Source organism: Drosophila teissieri, chromosome 3R (genome assembly GCF_016746235.2).
Source record: "Drosophila teissieri strain GT53w chromosome 3R, Prin_Dtei_1.1, whole genome shotgun sequence".
Taxonomy (NCBI): Eukaryota; Metazoa; Arthropoda; class Insecta; order Diptera; family Drosophilidae; genus Drosophila; species Drosophila teissieri.
Genome location: NC_053032.1, coordinates 25,218,419 through 25,241,183, shown reverse-complemented (window position 1 = coordinate 25,241,183; position 22,765 = coordinate 25,218,419). Strand labels below are relative to the sequence as shown.

Genomic DNA, 22,765 nt, shown 5'->3' with positions numbered 1-22,765 from the left:
CGATTTTCTCCCAAGGACTCCGCCTTAAGCACTTCTAAGCCCTTTCAAAAATCCAACTCAAAGCCAACTGACCAAAGGACAAGAGAGACCCAGGAGCGTGGACATACGTGCACGGCTTAAATTATTAAAAGTTTTGCATTTGGCAAAAGTTTATGCATGAAATTTCATAGGGCGGCCAAACTACTTGAGCTGCGTTTTTACACAGGCGGATACTAGCGTTGCAAGTTGCATTTGCAACGGAACGCAGAGGATGTCCGGATGCCAGTTACTGGTTTCCAGTTACCACTACCCAGTTACCAGTTGCCAGTACCCAGTTACCAGTTGCCAGTAACCAGTTGCCAGTGCCTAGATGCTCCTGGGCCAGGAATGTCGGTGTATTTGCATGTTGGCGGCCCACTTGATGCCACCCTCCAAGTTTGCCGGGTGCAAACTTAGTGACCATTATGCATGCAAGTCTCAATATATTGCACATGAATTTTAATGAAAACTGTGTCGTTGAACTGGCCCAGAAAATGGGGGACATTTCGCAGAAATATTCTGTGGAGCTGGGAGCTGGGAGTGTGGGGCTAACTTTTGCAAATCATATCGCATAATTGGCGGGCCACAAGCGACTCTTTCCAGCCATTTGCATTGGATTCAGTTGGACTCAGTTGGATTCAGTTGGCCCAGGGACAAGTTTTTGGCGCATATTAATTAGCTCGTTTATCATTTGAACACTTTTCCGACAGCCAGCTAGAGAAGAGCAGTAGCAGTGCACTCGCAGCAATGTAAAATTAATTAAGTTGCGCCACAAGGAAACTCTTTCACTTACCCCATTCATTTCCATTGGTATTCATTTCAAAGCAGCGTGGCAGCAATAAAGAATCGCTGCGAAAGGAGAAAAAGAACTGTTAACTAACGAAAATGAAATCATAATTAATATTGGTGAAATTGGCAAAGTGCAGCGCACGATGCTGCTGCTGCTGCTGCTGTTGGGGTGGGCACTAATACCACCACTTGGGTCCTTGCACCAGGACCCGCAATCCGCAGACAGGAGTGGCAACAGGCGAAAGGAGCAGGACGAGCCATCCAGTCAGTCAGTCAGTCAGGCAGTTTTGTTTGGCTGGCAAGCAGGCGTCAAGGCGAGCAAGATCCAAACTTTTATAATTAAAATTTTGCAGCTCGGTATTTTCGCTTTTTTCGCGTTTTTTCGCGTTTTATTCGCGTTTTTCGCGCTGCCTGGTGGAGAATAAAACGCAAGCAAATCATAAAGCTACATGGCAGCCAAACTTTGCCGTTCAAGTGCGAATTAAATTAATTTTCAGCTGATTTGATTTCTGCGAGCAGTTATTGCTAAAAACGCAAGTTTCCACAATTGTCGATGGAAAAGTTACACTTTCTGCCCAACCAGCCCAACAAACAGAATGTCCGGCAAATTAAACTAAATTGCGCCGTGAATGTCAATAAATTAAATTAGCCCGGGCAAACAACGAAGTGGAAACTTAAGAATTTCTCATATACTCGCATGCTATTGGCCGGGTCAAAGGCAACCGCACAGTGCCAACCAGCACTATGGCAACGGGGGAATGTGTCGAAAAGGCGAGTCGAGTCCAGTCGAGTCCTGCCTTCGTCCAGGACCATCAGTTGTCCTGGGCAACGCACAATAATTCAATGAAATGTGGATGTGGATGTGCAAGGGGATGTGGGTGTGGGTGGTGTGCACACCACGCAGTCCTGTGACCAACCGAATTTACATAATTCTTCTCGTGCAAACTCGGGAACGGGGCAGCCTGATATTTATGGGGGCAACTTAATGGCGGTTTAAAACGTTGCAGGCGAGGAGAAAAGAAATCGCTGTAGGATCCTTGTTTCCGCTCCCTGCCCTACGCTTCCTTCTCCCTGCACACACACACAAGCGCAAGCATTATGCTAAAACAAATCTACATAATTTAGGAGTAGGCTGCCAGGACAAGACAACATTTCCACTCAAGCAGCCCCCCCCCACCGGCCATTCCAGCCCACCGCCTGTCATTGACGCACAAATCAAAAGGCGGGCTCCATCTCCATCGCCGCTCGGAGAAAATTGTTTGCGGATGCTAAGAAAAATTTGTACATCAATCGATTTTGTTTGATTTTTTCCCAGCTCGACCGCCTCTGCTCTGCTCTGCGTTGAGTTGGCCGCAAGAGATTTGCATAATTCATGGCGCTGATGGCTGGTGAGGATTCCGGGATGGGCTGCTCGGCCGGAAACTGGAGGTCGCAGTGGTGGAGTGCGGGAGTGGGTGAGTGGGGCAGTCAGGCTGAGTGATTGGGTGGGGCCAGAGATGTATCTGCCTGATTGCTTTGAGTGGCTCATTTCGCACAGTCCGCAGCAGCGGTGGTGGGGGTAAATTGGAAAAGTATGTCTATGGCCTGGCACCCAGTGCCTCCTGGTGCCTCCTTGTGTCCCTCGCAGGATTGCCGGCATTTCTGCTGCCTGCCACAGAAGCCACCACATCTGTGAGCGGATAATTTTCGCCTCCATCTGCGTGCGGCACGTGAGTGGAGCGAAAAACACTCTCGTATAGTTTTTTAATCAACCTGCAACATGCAAAACCAATGACAGTTACCCTGTCTGCGTGCCGCAAAAGAAATGCCGACGAAAGGCAAACAAGTTGGCCCGTCAATTTCAATTTATATTCTAATGACATATTGTTTCTGGCATTTTCAATTCCGTCGCCTCGCGCGTGTGACACAAAACCTAAATGTGCAGAGCGAGAATTAGGGGGCCTCCTGGTGAAATTTAAAAACAATTTCCCAAACTCGCCCCAGAGATTTGTATTATGTTTAACTCATTTTCATAAAGCGCGTACAAAGAGACGGCAAAATACGGCAAAATACGGGAATTGTGCGAGAGCGAGCTGAAATTATAATGCGAAAACAGCCACAGCAAAACGCGGCAGCTGCAGAAGCCACCCGAACTCGAACTCGAAGCCGCGACAAAGTTCAGGCAGAACAAAAGTTTATCTCGCACTTTGTTTGCATACACAAAGCCAAAGCCAAAGCAGAGGCGGACCATCTGAATCCTCCTGCCCCCCACGTCCTGTCATCCTCCTTACCAGGACTCGCCGCTGCACAGGAATACGCGGCGGAAACGCTGCTTTGCGATGGCCACTCCTTCGTCCTTCCAGCCACCAGCCTGGCAGCTCCTGGCTAAGACAAAGAATCCCCGCCGACCGCGCGGCGTTGAGCGATTTCTTTTCACGGAGATAAATGCCAGAAAGTTGGAACAGGCGTGGTGAAACACGTGGACTTACACTGGAAACAATAAGCTGGTAGTTACTTTACGCTCCAGAACACATACAATGGGTAGATTAGAAGGAAAAAGGAGTCTTGTTATTAAAACCAAAGCATCAGTACAAGGTATTATACAGAGGCCTGGCAACTTTCTCGCAGTGCAGTTAAACTGCAAGCTGCTGCAGCTCCACCTAGCGGAGATTCGGCCAAGTGCGGCTCAACCTGGCTGAGTTTCAGCCGCGGTTCTTGTCCTTAAAGCCACAGCCAACTCACTCCATTCACTTTTTGGCCTTAAGTCGGCCATGTAAAATAATTTACAGAGCTGCATTGCAAATGACATTGACTTTTCGCCCCTGCAGTTTTTCATATTTCGTGCGGCGAGTTGGCTTGCGTTTTGCGTACCGCGTCACGCTCGCTTCCTCCGGCTTGCCTGTGTGGTGCACATTTGGAGGCGATCTGCCCCAATCCCCACTCCCTCCTCGCTCCTCCCTCCACTGGCCAATTGACCAATGGCTGCTTATCAGGCGAGAACATGTTTCCATGTTTCCATGGAATTTCATTAGGCTTCACCTCGTCGTGGCCCGAGTCCTGCCACCAGTCCTTCCCCTCCCGCCACTTGACCAAAAGCCTAATGGTGGGTTGTTGCCCTTTTTTTATGACGTAGCTGGTCAGTGGTTGTCGCACTGGCCGCGTTGGCTAATGGCGTTAGTTCGTTAGCCAAGCGATAAGATTGGCAAGAAGGAGTTGTGCGGCAGGGAACCGCTCACAATCACCAATGTTTGTAGCAGGAAGCTCTTTAATTATGAAAAGTGTGCCGTGTTCATGTTGTGGCTTACTCTACTCAGCAAAGTCGTCGGAATCGGGCAGACAGTATTGTTGTTCATATTTATTCATCGGAAACCAATTTTGGCTGCTGCTAAATGATTAAAGCATGTTCTCACTTTGCCACATTTTAAATCAAAACAACTTATGAATCCACATTGCTTATTCAAGATTATGCAAGCAAACGAATATTGTTTATTATATTATTTATTTGTACAAGTAAAGGTATTTTATATGTATATTGTATTGTACAAGTATTTTATTTTCATGACTCTAAACATGGCCTTTTGTGTCAAAGAGCTCTAAATTTGTGTTTATACAAAATAAACTCGTGCATCCACATTGGATTCCTTTATATATTTTCTAACTAAATCTCAAGTTTTCCGCAATGGGTCACGCCATAAGTAGATCAGTCGAGGCCAGAGAGTCCATCGTCGCCTACAGAAACTTCCTGAAACTCTACAGAAACCAGCACAGGCAGATGCCTTCCAATGATGCATTCTTGAATGCAGCTCGTGTTTGGGGCACGTTCTCGCCGGCTCAGCGGAATCGATATGCTCACATGGTAAGTGGAGTAGCTGAAACAATAAGATCCCTATTCATATACACTACCACACTTTATAAAAGGGTTCCGCAACCGAGATCATAATGGGTGCGCCCAAGCGGGTGGCTCCTAAGAAGGCCAAAAAGATCACGAAGAAAGTGGTGGCTCGTAAAAAGGTGGTTAAAAAGAATCCCCAGGCGAAGAGAGTTCCTCAGCGACGAGCTCGCGATAATGTCACTGCTCATAAGCCGCTAATCGGCAGCAGGACTCCCATCTCCGGCATTAAGAGGAACTCGAAGAATGAGCTAGTTAGGGAAAGTTTGCTACCCTCGAATGGCTTTCTGAACTTCATGGAGTTCTACCATGAGATCCATCGCGAAATGCCAAAGTCCTTGGCGGTGAAAGAGGCTGTCAGTGCGTGGAGCGATATGAACGTGGAGCAGCGTGGCATCTTCAACATGGACTTGTAGCAGGCATCTTACAGTACAGTCATCATGTCACCCACTTCACTCAATCAATGCCCCACGCATGGCCGCCTGTCACGTGAGAATCCAATTCGGAATCAAGCTTAGCCAAGCGGTTACACAATCGCCGTGAGTTCCGCGCCCAAACACATGTACTCCATCACGCAACCGGCGGCACGAATGTCCAGAGCAGCAGCAAGGAGGAGCGGGAGCAGCAGGAGCAGGAGAAGCAGGAGCAGCAGGAGGAGCAGAATGAGGAACTGGAATATAAACAGCAAGCAGAAAACAGAGCCACAATCATTCACATTTAAATTAACATTTCCCGCCGACGATTATCCTAATTGCGAGCCGGCCTTCGCCTACTCGTCATTCGTCCTGGCCAAAGATGTGGAATATGCGCCGCTTTCCATTTAATATTTACATTCACCTCGGTGACGGCACGCGAGTCAGCTAAAAAAAAAGCTAAAAAATGGATTCAATGTGACGCAAAACAAGCGAGGCCTCATAAAAATGAAATGCGGATAAATCAAATTAGCATTTTGTACAAATAGCAAAGCATTAGCTCGCGTACGGCGGCAATTTGTAATGCCAGAAGGCCGCATGAAGTCTTGACGTGAGAGTCCTGGCACAAAAGGACATGCAAGCAGTATTCGCGTTGGAGGTCATGCCAAAATGAGATTGCATAATTACCCGGGAAGCTTTGCGCCGTGGCTTCAGATCTTGCAAGCCCACAATCCCCAAATAGAAATTAAAACTAATGACGCAAGCCGCAGCCGCCAGACATCCCGATTCAATTAGGCTCCTCCTGCGGCCAGGATAACCACTCTAGGACTTAAGGACTCCAGTAGGAGGTCAGCGTTCGGTTTTTGTGGGCCCAACTCACAGTGCTGTGCTCTCGTAGCAAATGTCCGTGTTTTACTACGGCGACTTTATTGCAACACAATGGTTTTTTAAGTGGCAGCAATAAAAATGATTTATGACCCCACAAAGGCCACCATCGAAAGTCTTGAGCATGTGATTCTGCTGGGTATTTTGTTTTCCAATTCGTTGGGGCGTAATTAGAATACAAAATGCATGTGATTCCTGGAAGCTTGAAGCGGCGAAAATTAAAACACATTCTCTGCGCCGCGTAAAGGTGAATCATCAAAATTTACTTAGCCCAAATTATTTAGCTGCACTCAGCGTTGAACAGGACTTTTCACAGGGTAAAAGCTTCGATATTCATTACGAACGTTGGCCCTGAAAAACCTTTTTCTGGCCTGACAACTTCGGGGAAATTTTTAAGTGCAACAAGCTCAAGCTCGAGCTCAAGAAAGGAAGCTGCACACAAAGTTGAGTGGAAGGCGAAACTATGCCAAATGTGCAAAATGAAAACTTTTAGGCAAACAATGCAAGCGGAAAGCGGTGGGCGGGGGGTGGAGGGCAGGGGGAGGAGGGCGGAATGGGTAATGTCAAATGTGGGTTAATATGATTTATGGAAATTTGCCAGCCTCGCATTGGGAAAAGCACTCGACCTGCTGCCAGCGCCTTTGTGTGTTTCCCAGGCTTGCCGGTTTCCCAGGTGACTGCTTCACTTGGCTTCATATTTACCACCCCCCAAGAAAAATCTCCCCCCTCCCCGCTCCTTTTTGAACCACATTTGTCTGCCGGATGGGAGAGATTTTTACCTTTTGCTCTAATTTGTCAACAGAAACAGTTGACGTTAGACTCAATGCAGCCAGCAGCCCGCATAATGCCAGGCATTTTGGTGTCATTGTTAAGGAGCAGTCACACAGTCGCACTCACACAGTCACACAGTCGCACTCACACAGTCACACAGTCGCACTCACACAGTCACATGCACAGACTAATATACACAAAGAGAGAAAGCCATTTGCCAGCCTCTTTCTCTCTCTGCAATGTCATTGTCATTTTGGCCAGGAGCTGGTGAAAGGTTTTTCATTTGACAAATGCTGATTAAGCGGCCGACTGGGGTAAAAAATATTTTCTCATGAGTGCTCCAAGTTGGCGAACTCAGTTCGGGGATCTTGGCCCTGGTTCTGGTTCTGCTTTTGGGTTATGGGTTTTTGGGTTGCTGGGTCTGGATATGGTTTTGGTTCTGGATTGTGTTATATATGTTAATTCAAATATACATCTCACCACTCTGTTGAAATTACTCTACTTATCCTCTTAATATCTACGATATACAACACTAACCCTAGTATACCAAAAATCATTCCTGATCAGCAAAGCAAAATAAAAAAGTCAGTTGTTGTCTCACCCTAAAGCAGAACGCGTCGTTTCTAATATGCACACATACACAACAATTATTGGCGACGAGTAAAAAAAACAGAAATTCGTGTCGGTAGTCTATTGCAAGAGATCGAACGAAAAAACAATGGAGAATCAAAGTAATTTACAAGAGTTGTTGGCTCAACAGCAACAATTACTTCAGCAGCAACAACAATGGATGCAAGCATTTCTTGAACGGGAACGTAACTTTCCCGTAGCAGGAGAACAAATCGTTGTGTGTCCGCCGTTCCCAAGTTTTAGTAAGGATAGCCAAAATTGGGAGACGTATTTACAACAGCTAACGCAACATTTTAAAGCGTACTCAGTTCTAGCCGAAGAGAAGAAAAAAGCCTATTTTCTTTCTTGGGTAGGTACACATGTTTTCGAACTAGTGAAAAATCTATTCGGGAGTGAAAATCCGAACACACACACATATGTACAAATCACCGAAAAGTTAACGGAGCACTTCAAGCAAAAACGGCATGTTGTCGCTGCTCGTTATGAATTTTTCAAACGGCAAATGCGGGACTCACAAACACACAAGGAGTGGGTAGCTGATCTACGTGGCATAGCTCGCGAATGCCAATTTGTATGCCAATCAGAAGGGTGTACATTAAACTATGTAAATGAGATGATCCGCGATCAAATAATAGTGCATACGCCATACGACGCAATTCGCACAGCAGCTTTGCAAAAGCTTCAGCCATCGCTAGAAGATGTAATTTCTATTGCCGAAACATACGAGGCAACAATGAAAACAGTAGCTGTTATCAAGGAAAGTGACAAGAAATCAGTAGACATGAACGCAGTTTACGTACACAAAAACAATCACAAACACCGTAACAGTGGGGATGGAAAAGGAGGCAAGATCGCGCTCAAATCTTGCTCCGGCTGTGGAAACTCACACATGCGCGAAAAATGTAAATTTCGTGATGCCATTTGCCATACATGTGGAAGAAAGGGACACATAGCTGTTGTATGCATGTCAAAACAGTGCAAAATGAAGATGGAAAATAGTGACAAAAAGAACCAAAACAAAAACACCGATACTATCCAAACGGTATACACTGTGGAAAAATTAGCTAGGTTTGAAATCAATAAAACCATGATTGATGTTCAAATTCTAAATACAATCGTTCCGTTTCAAATGGATTCAGGTGCAACTGTGTCGGTGATGAATTTGCAAACATACCGCCAAGTTGGCAGCCCTAAATTAGCAAAATGTATTCGTATTTTGCATGCGTTTGGCCAAAGCGAAATTCCAGTTTTGGGTGAACTGCACACTGAGGCAAAGTGTGGCAACAAATCAGCAAACGTAACGATCATCGTGGCAAACGTGGAAAATTCAAACAATCTTTTTGGTTTGGATTTGTTCAAAACATTCAATTTCGAAATTCAGCAAATTTCAAATGTAAGCGAAGCACAGCTGTCTCAAATGACTGACCTTTGCACCAAATATAAGGAAGTATTTGAACCTGCTATCGGAACTATAAAAAACTTTAAGGCAAGCATATACTTAAAGCCAAATTCGGTTCCAAAATTCTACAAAAGCCGACAGATTCCGTTTGCACAAATGGACAAATTTAAAGAGGAAGCGCAGCGTCTCACAAATGCAGGTATTTGGAAACCCATTAAATTCAGCAATTGGGCATCTCCGATAGTACTAGCACCCAAGCCGGGTGGAGCACTACGTATTTGTGGCGACTTTAAACAAGGTGTCAATTCCCAATTGGACATCGAGCAATACCCATTGCCAACGCGAGAAACTCTATTTCATGCCATTCGCCATGGAAAACATTTTTCCAAAATCGATCTGAAGGACGCATACCTACAAATGGAACTAGATGATGCAACGAAGAAAATTATGGTTGTCAACACGCCGTTAGGACTTTTCCAGTACCAACGTTTACCGTATGGAATAGCCAGCGCTCCAGCTATATTCCAACGGCATCTCGAGCAACTTCTAAATGGCATAGAAGGTTGTGGGAATTACCTCGACGACATAATTATCTCAGCGCCTACGACTGAGCAACACCTTGCTCGCCTTGAAAGAATTTTAGGTATTCTACAAGAGAATGGTATAAAATGTAAGAAAGAAAAATGTTTCTTCCTCAAAGAAGAAATCGAATATTTGGGGAGAAGAGTGAGCAGTAAGGGCATCCTTCCGGATACCTCAGGACTAGAAGCTGTCAAGGAATTGAAGCCGCCCACTAATCTACAACAGTTAGATGCGTTTATGGGTAAAGTAAACTATTATTGCAATTTTATCCCAAATTATTCACAAGTAGCAGCTCCGCTGAATCAGCTGCGCAGAAAAAACACACTATTCAAGTTTGGAACAGACCAGCAACGGGCATTCACAGCACTTAAAACACATATTTTAAACGCTACAGAGCTAGTACATTTTAACGAGGACCTTCCGCTCGTTTTAGCTACCGACGCTTCTTCATTCGGTATAGGAGTCGTGTTGTCACACCTGCATCCGGGTAACAGAGAAAAGCCAATCGCTTTTGCATCTAAAACTCTAGATGTGCACCAAGTCAGGTACAGCCAAATAGAAAAGGAAGCACTTTCTATTATATTTGGAGTACAAAAGTTTCATCAGTATCTATACGGTAGAAAATTTATCCTAATCACTGATCATAAGCCTTTAGTTACGATATTTTCACCAAGCAAGCATCTACCAACGATGACTTCAAACCGACTCCAGCGCTGGGCTATAATTCTGATGGCCTATCAGTACGATATAAAATATCGTTCGACAACCGCACATGGAAATGCAGACGCACTCTCACGTCTTCCAGTCAACTCTGATGATAAATTTGATCAGGAGGAGGCATGCTATAACATAGTCGAAGTATCTTGCCCGATAAATGTCGATGTAGTCAAGCGAAACATTGAACACGATTATATTCTAAAGGAAGTTTATAAATACGTTTACAATGGCTGGCCTGAACAGGTAGAAAGAGAATTAATGCCATATTTTAACCGAAGATTTGCCCTCACGTTCAACAGCAGCCTTCTTTGCCTTCATTCTGAAGTAAACCGAGTTATTATTCCAAGCAAGCTACGTAAAACGATTCTTAATTTCCTACACGATGGTCATTGGGGAATCGTACGTATGAAACAACTAGCACGTCAACATGTGTGGTGGCCAGGGATCGACGAGGATATCAACCAATTAGCAAAAGATTGTAACATCTGCAAAGTGGCTAATCCAGCTCCTGCAAAAGAGTTTTTTAGCTGGCCAAACACTACATCCGCCTGGGAAAGAATACATATCGACTTTGCGGGTCCGATTTTTAATTCAATGTGGTTAATTTGCGTTGACGCTTACTCTCAGTTCCCATTTATAACGCAAATGTCGTCCACCACAACAGAAAATACTATTTCAGCACTCACAACAATATTTGCCATCGAAGGTTATCCGAAAACCTTAGTTAGCGATAATGGTCCCCAGCTAACAGCAGAAAGTTTCAAGGTATTTTGCAAGAACTTTGGAATAAACCACATCACCACTGCACCATTTCATCCAGCATCAAATGGTCTTGCTGAGCGATTCGTACAATCATTCAAAACAGCAGTGGGCAAAAATATCAGAGATGGGTTATCTGTCAGAGCAGCCGTTACGAAATATTTAAGTTCGTATCGTTTTACACCAAATGCAGAAGGTAAATCTCCAGCAGAACTTCTACACGGTCGCCCAGTTCGCACTATTTTAAGCCAACTATTAGAGAAGAAATCTGATAGTAAGCCACTAGCATCTACGAAGTATTTTCCAAGCCAGAAAGTATTTGCTCGAAACTACGCAAGAGGGGAAAAGTGGATAGAAGCTGTCATCGACCGGCCTGTAGGACATATGCTATTCATCCTTCGTACCAAAACAGGTGTCATCAAGCGTCACATCAATCAAATCAAGCCAAGATTTGGCCCAGATGCCATCAAGGATTCTAAGGAAGAAAACACTACATATTGGTGGGCACCTGATCTCCCAAATCAGTCCACAACTCAGCTGGAAGCTCAGTCAGCGGCTACACAACAAGAAGATCCGATATCCGAACCGTCACAGGATGTTCAGCCAAGCCGAGTTTCTGAAGAGTCACAGCCCAACGTTCAGAAGAATCCTCAGCCTCGCCGTTCAGGTATTCCGATTCGTAGAAGCTCTCGGACACGCCAAGAAGTCAACCGCTATCAGACCACGAACTTCAGGAAGCGCCATACTAACAAAAAAATGCCATTAAATTAAGGGGAGAGATGTGTTATATATGTTAATTCAAATATACATCTCACCACTCTGTTGAAATTACTCTACTTATCCTCTTAATATCTACGATATACAACACTAACCCTAGTATACCAAAAATCATTCCTGATCAGCAAAGCAAAATAAAAAAGTCAGTTGTTGTCTCACCCTAAAGCAGAACGCGTCGTTTCTAATATGCACACATACACAACAGATTGGATGCAATGCGAGCGAGCAGCAAGTCATGTGTGTGCACTTTAGATGTCTGGAACTGGTCTAGGCCCATTCAATCAAGTCAAGCCACGGGGATCCGGCAGATGTGCGAAATATGTTCTCAACATTATCCAGATTGCCAAGGCGAACATCGCCGTTCGTCGCTGGAGGACGAGATTGAAAAGTCAACATGGCCGAAGGTGACAACAAAGCCAAATAAATGGACATGACACGCATATTTAATACCAGAGTCTGCCTAGCAGCACTGAGAACAATTTAATATGTACTTAAATGTATCTAAGTAATCTAGTTTACCTACAATCTAATTAATGATGTATCGATGCATATGCTTTTGCAAGGCCTCTTGACTTACTTAAGGACTTGTTTTATATTGTGAAGCCTTCTTTTTTCTCAGTGCGTCACCCCCTATTTCTGTGGCTCAAACGCGCGTGGCCCATGTCACATTTTGGCTGATAGGATCGGCTGAAAAGCCAGGGGTGGCGAACTGCGGGGCAGACAGCTTGTTATGATATTTGTGTTGCCTTTTTCTTGATTTTATTGTGTGAATATGTGGCACATTATTCATGATTAGGTTGAGGCCGTTTGCTCGTCGTTTTGTGTGCCCACGAGTGCGTGTGTGTGTGAGTGTGGTGTGTGTGGTGTTTACGCACTTTGATTGGCTGACAAGGTGGTGGTAAACAGGAGACAGGAGCAGTCCTGAAAGTCCTGCCGCAGGATGCCTGGCAAGGTGCCCTACCCATTCATCAGAGTGGTAATTAGTCGAAGCAGATCCGCTGTCGGGCTAATGAGGCCAATAACTCAATTGCGGCCAAATAAAGTGCCCCGAACGAAGGCCACACAAATCTCGGCAATGTCGGAAGTTTAAAAGCGTTTACACACCATTTAAATCAAAATTAATGCCACCTGAACCAGCAAGTTGCCCTTTCGCATCCACTAGTTGTATTAGCCGGCATCATTTCCTTTTAATGACGCCGCGCTTCGTATAAACTTTTTAATTACAAACTTCAATTACAATTAACGAGCGCAAAGGCTGGGTCAAAAAAACACACAAAAAAAGTAAAGAACGAAATAGAAGAAAATCTGTACTTATCTTGGCATTGTTTTGTTTTATCCCAGCCAGCGTTTGCATAATTGGCCCGCCAAGGAGCGAATTCTGTGGAACTTCCTTGGCCATCCGTGGATAATTAAGAATAATAATTACCTAGCAGGCTGCAGTTTTCGCTCGTCTATCTTGGCCATCACTTCTCCGCTGCCTTCTCGCACAACTTCAGGCCACGGATAATGGATAATGGATACTGGTAATGCAAATGCAGTGCACAACTAATTGCCAATCGATATCTCACAATTATGTGGTAATCCACTTCCAGAGAAGACATTCAATTTAAATTGAAACGAAACGAGATGAGATCCTTGCTCCAACTTTATGTGTGGCCCCAAGTTTGCGCCGCTATTTGTTCAGCTCGAGTTGGAAACACAACTCGGCAATTGGACTGCGATGCCAACTTTGTTTCACTTTCCCACTCGCGGCTTCTAATTTCGCTTTTTGCCCCACATCTCCGCCCTGCTCCTCAGCTGTTGACAAAATAAAAACTTTTCAATTTGACTTCTTGTTTGTCGAAATGCGAAAGTTGCGCATGAATAAGAAAGGACCTGGTCGACGAGCACAAAATGGAAGGTGGATTGGTCATGTGATGGTTGAGGGGAAATTTAAATTTCACTCGGATTGAGCTGCAGAAATCATTAAACAAGTGAAGGTGCGATGTGGCCTAATGGCAGGCAATTCAATTATACTATTGTTGCAGCGGCAGTCCTTTCAGCGCTTAGTCCTTTGGCACTGCCTGCCACTCACTCCATTTGCTGCAAACAATTTTCAATTTCCAATTTCCATCGGCACGATGTGTCGTCGGCCGGCCAGCAACAATATCCAACGGCGGGGCTATTCAATTTCGTCAAACACCAGGCAATAAATTGTCATAACACACGGAGCCAGGACCTTTTGTCCTTTGGTGTGGCACAGCGCCCCCCTTCGGCAGCATTCTGTGATTCAAAAGGATATGTGTGTGGTATGAGAAAGTCAATCAATGCGAGGTCCCCAAACATAATGGAGCCCTGCATTATCCTTTCCGGCAAACCGCCATCGAACAGGCCGCAATGTGTGACAGTATCTTTGCATGTCTTACTGACATTTAACATTTGCGTTTCGTGTGTCGTGTTTCGTACTCGCTTCGCGGTGAGTCCTGTTTGCAGTTGCAAAATACCCCCTACGCTAGATACTCCCGTTTTTATTCATCCTTCCTTTTTGTTTTTTTTTTGTTTTTTGATTTTTTTGGTCCTGGCAAATAGACAATCAGCGCGACGGGCGGGCCAAATTGAAACACAAGCAATGCTGGCAGTGCAGCGTAGTGCAGTGTGTCGTTGTCATACAAGTTTTAGATTGCGTGCACATGTCCCTGGCAACCCAGCCGGATAGCAAATTGAAATTTTTTCCACCGATCACAAAACAAAACAGCTCAATAAAAAGTGTCAAATTGGGCAGCCCCTGCCCCCTGCCCCAGCTGCCCCATCTGCCGCAACAAATGGGGGGCACAGTCAAACTTCGGCAATTGGCACTTGGCCCTCGAATGGCCTCAATGGGCACAAAAGCAAATCCATCAATCAGTCCAAAGAGTGTGGCAATCTTTTAACTACTCATTTATGCGCTGCAAGTGCACTCGAGTCCTGGCTTTTTATCGACTGACCCTTTGGGTGCTGCGATTAATTGGCCGAGTTTCGCTTTCGGACGGTGAATGCAGTAACAATAAGTTCTAAATACACTGCAATTGACAGGGGTTAACAATCAGGCTGAAGTGTTGGAAAAGAATAAATAAATATTCGAATAAATCAATCTAATGGCTTGTTTTCCATACATAATAGAACATCTCTTATCTTGAAGGTGATTACTGGAATTAATTGTATGCACATGAACTCAAACCTTCTGCTGAAAGTTGAATCAGGTGTGACATTAAGCACTTCTTAAATGTAATAAATATTATTGCATTTTAAAAGTAATAAAAGTGTTTTAAGTGCCACTATAGCTGCACAGAAAGAATGTAATAAATCAGCATTTGACTAGCACAACCAAAAAATAATTATATCTTAGTAATTAATCGTTTAGTCGCTGATAGTTTAGACATTAACCAAATTAGTGATGATTTATTGAAATATTATGATGAATTCCCAATGCTGCTATTAAATTAAAGATACTGTGTAACCTTATACAAAATATGGATTAAGTAGCATTACCACATCGTCTTATGTTTCGCATATGAAAATTTACCCTGCGATTCCAACTGCACTGGCGGTAATAAGAGAATCAGCCAGTTTCCATATGCGTAATCCCCTTTAAGGAAAATAGGTGGGGCAAATAGCCTGGTGCTCTGCGGATCGAGTACAACAATAACTTTGGCAAATACGCCGGCCAGCAGGCAACTGCAGTGTGTGTGTGTGTGTGTGTGTGATTGTTTGCTGGCCAATGGACCGACGTGACGTATACGTAATATTTCATTTCATTTGTACAACGCACATGCACACACGCATGCAGGGAACTGTGTGTGTTTGCACTGCGCTCACCGTTGGCCCGGCAATGAAGGACACACACACAGGGATCCTGCACACTACGCTATATGGTTAATACATATACATATATACAAATACATACGCATATGGGGGCAGGAAGGATAGGGGCTGGAGGAGCGACTTCGGCGACGCGTACACGTGCCTACATCGTTTGCACAAAGGTTCAACACCGTTATTTATTTAATTGCATTCAATTTGCGGTTAATTGTTAAACAATGGCCAACAATGACTGCGCTCAGCCGCCTTTGACTGAGTTCGTTCGTTTTGCATTATGGGCGGCCGAGCGGGCCAGCACGAGGGGGCGTGGCATGGCGTGGCATGGCTTGGAGTGGCGTGGCATGGTGGCATGGTGGCATGGTGGCTTGGCCAGTTGGCCGAGTGCGTCGAGTGCGCCGAGTGTGTTTGTTATGCAAACAAGTACAAGTGCGGTTTTAATTGAACTCAAGTGAGGCTGAGCTCTGAATGGCCGCTCGATTTTTACATGAATGCGGGCAAGTGTGAAGTGGAGAAAGCTGGGGGAGAAAGCGTAGAAAGTGGGCTGCAAACCTGCGTGGCACGGACTAATGAGCGGGCCCAAATATTTGCGCAAATAAAATGTAATTAGCTTTTAAGCCAGCCAACGTGCAGTTTAAACAGCACGTTAGGCCATAGAACACACCAATTTGTTAGCTGCCGTCCGAATATTTGTATATCCGAATATATATATATCTGATTTTATGGCCCCGCTGCAATGACAAATTGCAGGACACTGTAAACTGCCTGTGGAAAAACTAAAATAAATAACAATCAGCTGCCGGTTCACGGCCATTCCTGCCACTGCCACTGCAACTGCGAAAGTGCGCTTATTACCATTTACCGCATGCCAGCGAAATTAGCGGGCATAAACCAGAACCATTGTTATCGCTGCTCCACCGGCGACCAGCAACATTTGCATTCGAATTGGAAATAGAGTAACTGCGGACTCCATTGCGTCCTAATCGGCCAACAGTGGGCGGCAGTGGGCGGCAGTGGCAGCTGGGCAGCTAGGTAGTTAGGCAGTTAGCATCCAATTAAAATGCGGCTAAAGTGCATCAATGTAAATGCGGCAGATCCTGCGCTCCGCCCACTCCCGTGTGCACATTCAAAATTCAAACAAAAACTATAATCGCTTTCGCAGGGATTACAACACACAGGAACATGCTATGCATCCAGCTTTCCATTCCCATTCCCATTCCCATTCCGATTCCTACTCCGATTTCGATGCACCATGCTCCTGGCCAAAAGCGACCTACTGGCTGAGATTTCCGAGTGCCGATGGACGATGGCCGACTGACCATCCAAATCCGCATCGATTCGCCCCTCCGCCTGCTGCGGTCATGTGCAACATGCGAATTATTTTTACGTTTATCGCAAATTCAATTCAATTGCGATAATAATAAAATTTATTCGCAGCAATTTGTTTCCCTGTTTACTAAGCGAGAATTCAGCAATTTAGTGGCTGTCCAACAGCAAATTATAATCATGTGCCTGACTGCCTCGGCTTGGCTAAAATTGAAATTATGTAATCGCATACACCAGCGGCCATATACATGTATGTATGCACACCGATCCCATCGCAAATGTGGCTGCCATTTTAATGGCCAACAAAGTGGCTCCTTGTCAAGGGTACAGACAATAAAAAGCGACTAGCACCCGAAAATGTCCCATCAAGGACACCTCAGCACGTGTTCTCCTTTTTCAATGGGAGGAACCTTGAAGGGGCCCACTTATTGTCATCAAAAGGGCAGAGTGTCATGCTATTTATTCTGAGTTCACACACACAGATTTTATTACAGCCGAAAGGAAGGATCGAAGACACAACTGAATTTCTAAAACTCCGTTTTGAATATGTAGAATAATGAATAATATGATGGCAAGTGAATTAAATTTCCTTCAATTATTTTAAGCCATCTTGTGTTATAAAATCAACAAAATTTGAGTATTGCATGCATTATTGCATAGTATATATGAAAGGATATCAGTAAGTCTACCCCTTCACTGCGCACCACCGACATTCTGCACGTTTATCACTTTGTGTACCTCTCATCTTTTGTTATGTTTTATGTCGCCCGCTGGCTATTTGTGCGCCAAATGCATTTTCTTTCGATATGTCGCACATATAAAACACATTTAATAGATACTTAAACCGAATCGCCAGTGCAAATATCGCTGCGATGTGGCACAACCGAGTCGCTCGAAGTTGCAGCACAGTGGAATGCCGCCGCTAGAACAAACATCCGAGTCATCAGCCGGAAATGGGATACAAGCTGGGTCCTTGTCTGGTCCTTCCTTCTGCACTTGCCAGCTCCTCTGACCCCTCAACCCTGAATGCTGAATCCTGATCCCCAATACCGACGGATTCGCTGTGGCAATAAATCCCCCAAGGAAGTGGGTGGCGCAACAAAAGCAAAAAAATCATGAAGTGGCAAAGAGTTGCGATTGTGTAAACAAATATATTAGGAAGAAGTCAGAGGTGTAGGTTGAAAGGGGCTCTGAAATTGGAGTCATTGGGTAACTAAAATAGTAATAACTTTAAAATTTTTCAAACGAAATCTGTTGTTTAACCTATTTCAAAGCAAAACTTTAATTGAGCTTCCTTTTGGCCATGCTGGATGCCACGTAGAGAAACGAATGTTTATAGCACTAATTTTATTTGTTATACTAACAAAAGAAGCAGCAACGACGACGAGCTGGGCAAATAAATGTGTCTCCGAAACGATTGAGCGCACAGAGGCAGTCATATAAACAGAGGGACATAAAACTCATACGACATGTGGGCCGGCGGCAAATGCGTGAGAGTGAGCGTGAGAACATGGCACTTCATTCACGCCCCGGAAGTGCCCCGCCCACTCCAGCTACGTACCACCCAGCCCAGCTGCCTCCCGTGGCAGTGGAAAACTCCGTCCGGACAGCAGTTGAACCGAAAGGCAATGGCAAAGACAAAGACAAAGACAGAGAGGAGCTGAAACAAAAAGCTGAAAAGGGGATACAGTTGCGCCTGCCGAACAATTTATACGACTATTTGAAGTTGGAGGACTGAGTAAATGCTGCCTAAGTGTGCGTAAATCTATGAGGACACCCAGTCGTCCCAGTCGTCAGGACCTCCGCAGCAGCTCGAGAACCCATCTAAGGATTTCGACTGTCTCCATTGTCACCCGGCCACCACTCGCTCGTCCTTCCACATCGTTGCCGTCGCCCCGACATCCCGACATCCCTACTTCGTCCTGATTTCGTCCCGATTTCGCCCCGTTCTCCAGTTTGTTTTTATGTTGTAAAGCATTTTCATTTGTTTTTTGTCGCTTTCCACTCCTTCGGTGTCTTGGGCGATAGAGATTGAGATATTCCCTTCTGTTTGACTTCAAAATTGATAGTTTTAGCCAGATTATGATCTGTTTATTGTGCAAAGTGCTGTGAACCGGGGATTGGGCGGCAATTAAGTCTCGAATGTGAATGTAAAATGTGTTGCCATTGATAGCCGAGATGGAGGCGCCGTTTAGGCGTTGTCCTTCGTGTTTGATCGACTGGCAGATAGAGATAGAGTGGCAAGGACCTTAACTTAATTTACTCCTGAGCAGACAGGATGGGGCGACAGCTCGAGCAGCGTGAACAACAAGAACTGAACTTATTTCCGGCGGAAGTATCAGTATTCGGCAATTTCCGGCCAGCCCTTGTCTTTCGTTCTTTTCTCTCTCGCTGCGAAACTTTCGCCGCCGGCAATAAATGTTAATACATATTAAGCGATTTCCCATCCCGTCAATGGGTGTGCAGTCCAAGTTCGAGCTGCGGCACGTCCATGGCGAATCAATTTATCGAGTCAAAGTGTAATTAATGCCACTGCGGCAGGACAATCAGCAGCCAGAACTAACAGAACTACCAGAACTACCAGGACTACCAGGACTACCATAACTAGACGCAACTACTCGGCGCATCTGTCGAAGTGGCGGAATGGCTCAATTGTCCGACTCCGGAGCACTTCCATTAGCCGCTGCCTTCATTAGGCAGCCTGGCCTGTTCTGGCCTGGCCTGGCCATAATCATCATCATCAATAATCTGGCTCTGAAAACACATCACAAATTAATTTTGACAGCTCTCGGCAGCTATTAATATCAATTATTCAAATAGTTCGCAGCCAGCTGACGGACGAGCTCAATAAGCTGCTTCATTACTGCCCATTGCCTAAGTCACCAGAGTGCCAGCAGCCAATCCGCCTTTTGTTGCCATTTCGCTTATCAAAGACATGCAGATGCGGATAAGGATGCGGATGCGAATGTGGAGGCGAATGCGGATGCTTTGTTGCCGATAGTGAGCGATATCTGATGCGTTCCAAGTGTTGGCCATGTTCCTTGGACGCCTGGCAATGCCTTGACTTAGGTTTGGCTTTCAAGGACTCTTGGCTCCGGGGCCCAGACGATTTCAAAAGACAATGTTCACCATGGTATAACATTGCACCAAAGGGCTCTATCTAAAACTTGCCCCTCCCCTCTCTACATATGCATTAAACTTGCCATAAAGGACGAAGAGAAACTTAAGCTCGGGCGAGATGATTAAGAGCAAAAGCAAAGCAAGCCAAACTTGTTGAGGATTGTGTTTCATATATATGTCTGTTTCAAACAAACTCTTATCAATTGAATCCACCTAAAGCACACAATTTACAAACCACCCGCTCATCGACAATATCATTGAAAGCTCGCTGTGATTATCAAGCGCGTTTCCTGCCCCGTTTATTTTCTATGATACCAAAATAGCAAAATAGCAAATTGGTTGACCCTGCCCGCTTTTCACATTGGCAGCGCGCAGAATTATGCGTGCACATGTATGAAATACCGAATTGACTAATATTTATTTATACAATTTTGCGGTTCACAGAATGCAGATAATTCAATTCCAGTGTCAAATTTGGCAAAATGTGCGTGTGGCTGGCTGGCTCAGCCCATCGCTCACCTCAAATGCAATTCAATTTGGCGATAAACCAATTTAAAGCCGACCAAATATGAGCGAAAAACTGTATGGCATTAAATGTGCACACACGAATAATCGTATATTCCAGAGTGTGTGCGCTGTGTGTGTGTGTGTGTGGATGCGGGTTGTCTGTTTATCTCGCAGTCGCGGCTGCGGGGTCAGAGGTTATCGCGTGGCCGGCGAGCGGAGCACTTGAGAGCTTGAAAACTGTTGGTAGTCGAGCGAGTGTCGCAGTGCGAAGAAGTCGGCGATGAAGCAGTTCCTGGTGGCCTTACTGGCCGCCCTATTGGTGGCCGCCGTCCAGGGCGGCATTCTGGGCAGGATTTTCCACAAGGAGTCCACCACTACAACAACCACGACCACGGAGGAGCCCCGCCGACCCTTCTTCATCAACAACAATGTGCCCGTCATACCGCAGGACTGTTCGGCGCAGTTCAAGTGCAAGAAGAAGTTGGCCGATGTGCCGGCTCCGCGACCCTGTGTGAAGTACTGCCTCCACCGGATCAGCTGTCCCAATGACCAGAACACCTTGGGCACGCCCAACCAGTGCGTCGATCTCGACGAGCAACAGGTCCACGCAGCCCTTGTGGCAGCCACGGCGTCGCCGGGCGACGGCAGTGCCACCACCGAGAAGCCCATGATGGTGGCCATGATCGACTTCCCCTGCCAGCCGGGCTATCTGCCCGACCATCGTGGTCGCTGTCGGGAGATCTGGTGATTCCATTCCATTCTGTTGGCTTCCGTGACACGTGTTTGCTGCATAATTATATACCTGTGGAATTTTTTGTTTTTATATGCATATGCCTGCGCTGAATATAATCAAATCACAATAAAACCCAAAAGATCAGGCCCGTGTATTCGAAGTTCGAACACAGTGAACAATTTGATAAGTCTGGCGGTGTAAACACCTCTAATCTGCTAGCCACAAAAAATGACATCGGTTTTTGAGATGGTGTTATCAGTGAGCTGAGCATTTGAAATTAAATCAAATCCAATATTTTAATTATATACTTGTGGGAAAAATGTAGATTTAAAAGAATGAACTTCTACGCTAATTTTAAAAAAATATTTTAAAATCTAGGCTGAATTTAAAATGATAAATAAATAGCTCATAATTTACAAGTCTCAACTAATTTTCGTATGCTGCTTGTAACTTGTTACTTGTTTGCTTTCTTTCAAATTTGGATTGTGCATTAATGTGGATTGTGCATTTAATGATTACCAAACATTTTCTATGAATAAATGTAAACTCCTAATTAGATACTTGGATCAGTTGAGTGCCTATTTTTTGCCAGTGCATTTCCCCGGTGAGTGGTCACTGGGCGAGAATAATACTTTTGCTGTCCCGACACGCCAAGTGTCAAACACACCTCCAGTGGAAAAGCGGGAAAAGCGGGGAAAAGCGCGATTGGGGGGGAATTGGTGGACTCAGACATGAGTGGCGGAATTAAGGGCTGGATGAAGTGGGGGGGCTTACCTTTCAGTGGGCGGGGCACTGGGCGGAGTCGTGGCAGTCAACAATTTTGTCTAATTACAACGGTAGAAACGAGAAGCCAGCGACAAGCCATAAAAAATATGCCATTTGCACGAAAATAACTGTGATGTGCTGTGACCTGTAGCCCCCGGCATTGATAGCCTCCTGGCAAACAGCGAGGAAGAGGAGGAGGTCCTGGAGAAGGAGGTCCTGGATTGAAGGAGGCGTTGTCGAAAAACCCCAAAAACCCGAAGCCACAGATATAGCTAACAAATGGCTTAATTCAGCCAGCAGCTTGACTGCGGAATGCCGAGCGATAAAAAGTACATGTATTAAAATTAACAAAACAACAAGACGCAGACAAGAGACGCCTCCTTTTGGCCCCCCCTTTTCTTTGGTGGATTTGTGCCGGTTTTGGAGCCTAGTTCCATCACGTGATTGACGCACATTTCGAGCCAGCGAATACAACTGCTAATTCGACGCACCCAACTATGGGGATTGGGGATCGAGAGGAATGGGGAATGGGGATGGGTGGAAATTTTATGTGTCTTCGTCATGTTAATTGTTTTCCTTTGTTCGGCATTGTGGGCTGCTTTTGGCCGCCACAAGCAATGCCGTTGCTTTGTTGTAAGCCATAATTTGCGCGCTTATAACTCAAAAGTTTCGCCGTCAAGCCAAACGCAACTAACTTTATTAACTGAAGGAGCGGGCCTTAGCCAGGCTTTGACTTCATTTGGGCCTCCCACTCTTTTTGTTTTCTTGATTTCCGTTTCCGAGCGTCGGTTTAGCAGAAGGACGCAACTTTCTTTGGCTTGTTTTTATGGTAATCGGCGCATAACAAAAACCACACTGCCACCGCCACGCCC

General features: G+C 45.3%; 2 protein-coding genes across 2 annotated transcripts; both read left to right on the top strand.

Moving 5' to 3' along the window:
• The first annotated feature begins 4,348 nt into the window (after window positions 1–4,348).
• On the top strand, window positions 4,349–6,088 carry LOC122620869. The gene is made up of 2 exons (XM_043798539.1): window positions 4,349–4,642; window positions 4,705–6,088. Exons 1-2 carry the CDS (start codon window positions 4,466–4,468, stop codon window positions 5,089–5,091), a joined length of 564 nt encoding a protein of 187 aa, XP_043654474.1. The 5' UTR covers window positions 4,349–4,465; the 3' UTR covers window positions 5,092–6,088.
• A 14,556-nt stretch (window positions 6,089–20,644) lies between these two features.
• Window positions 20,645–21,288, top strand: LOC122620986. The gene has a single exon (XM_043798693.1). The coding sequence runs from the start codon at window positions 20,676–20,678 to the stop codon at window positions 21,141–21,143; it is 468 nt and encodes a 155-aa protein (XP_043654628.1). The 5' UTR covers window positions 20,645–20,675; the 3' UTR covers window positions 21,144–21,288.
• Window positions 21,289–22,765: the final 1,477 nt, after the last annotated feature.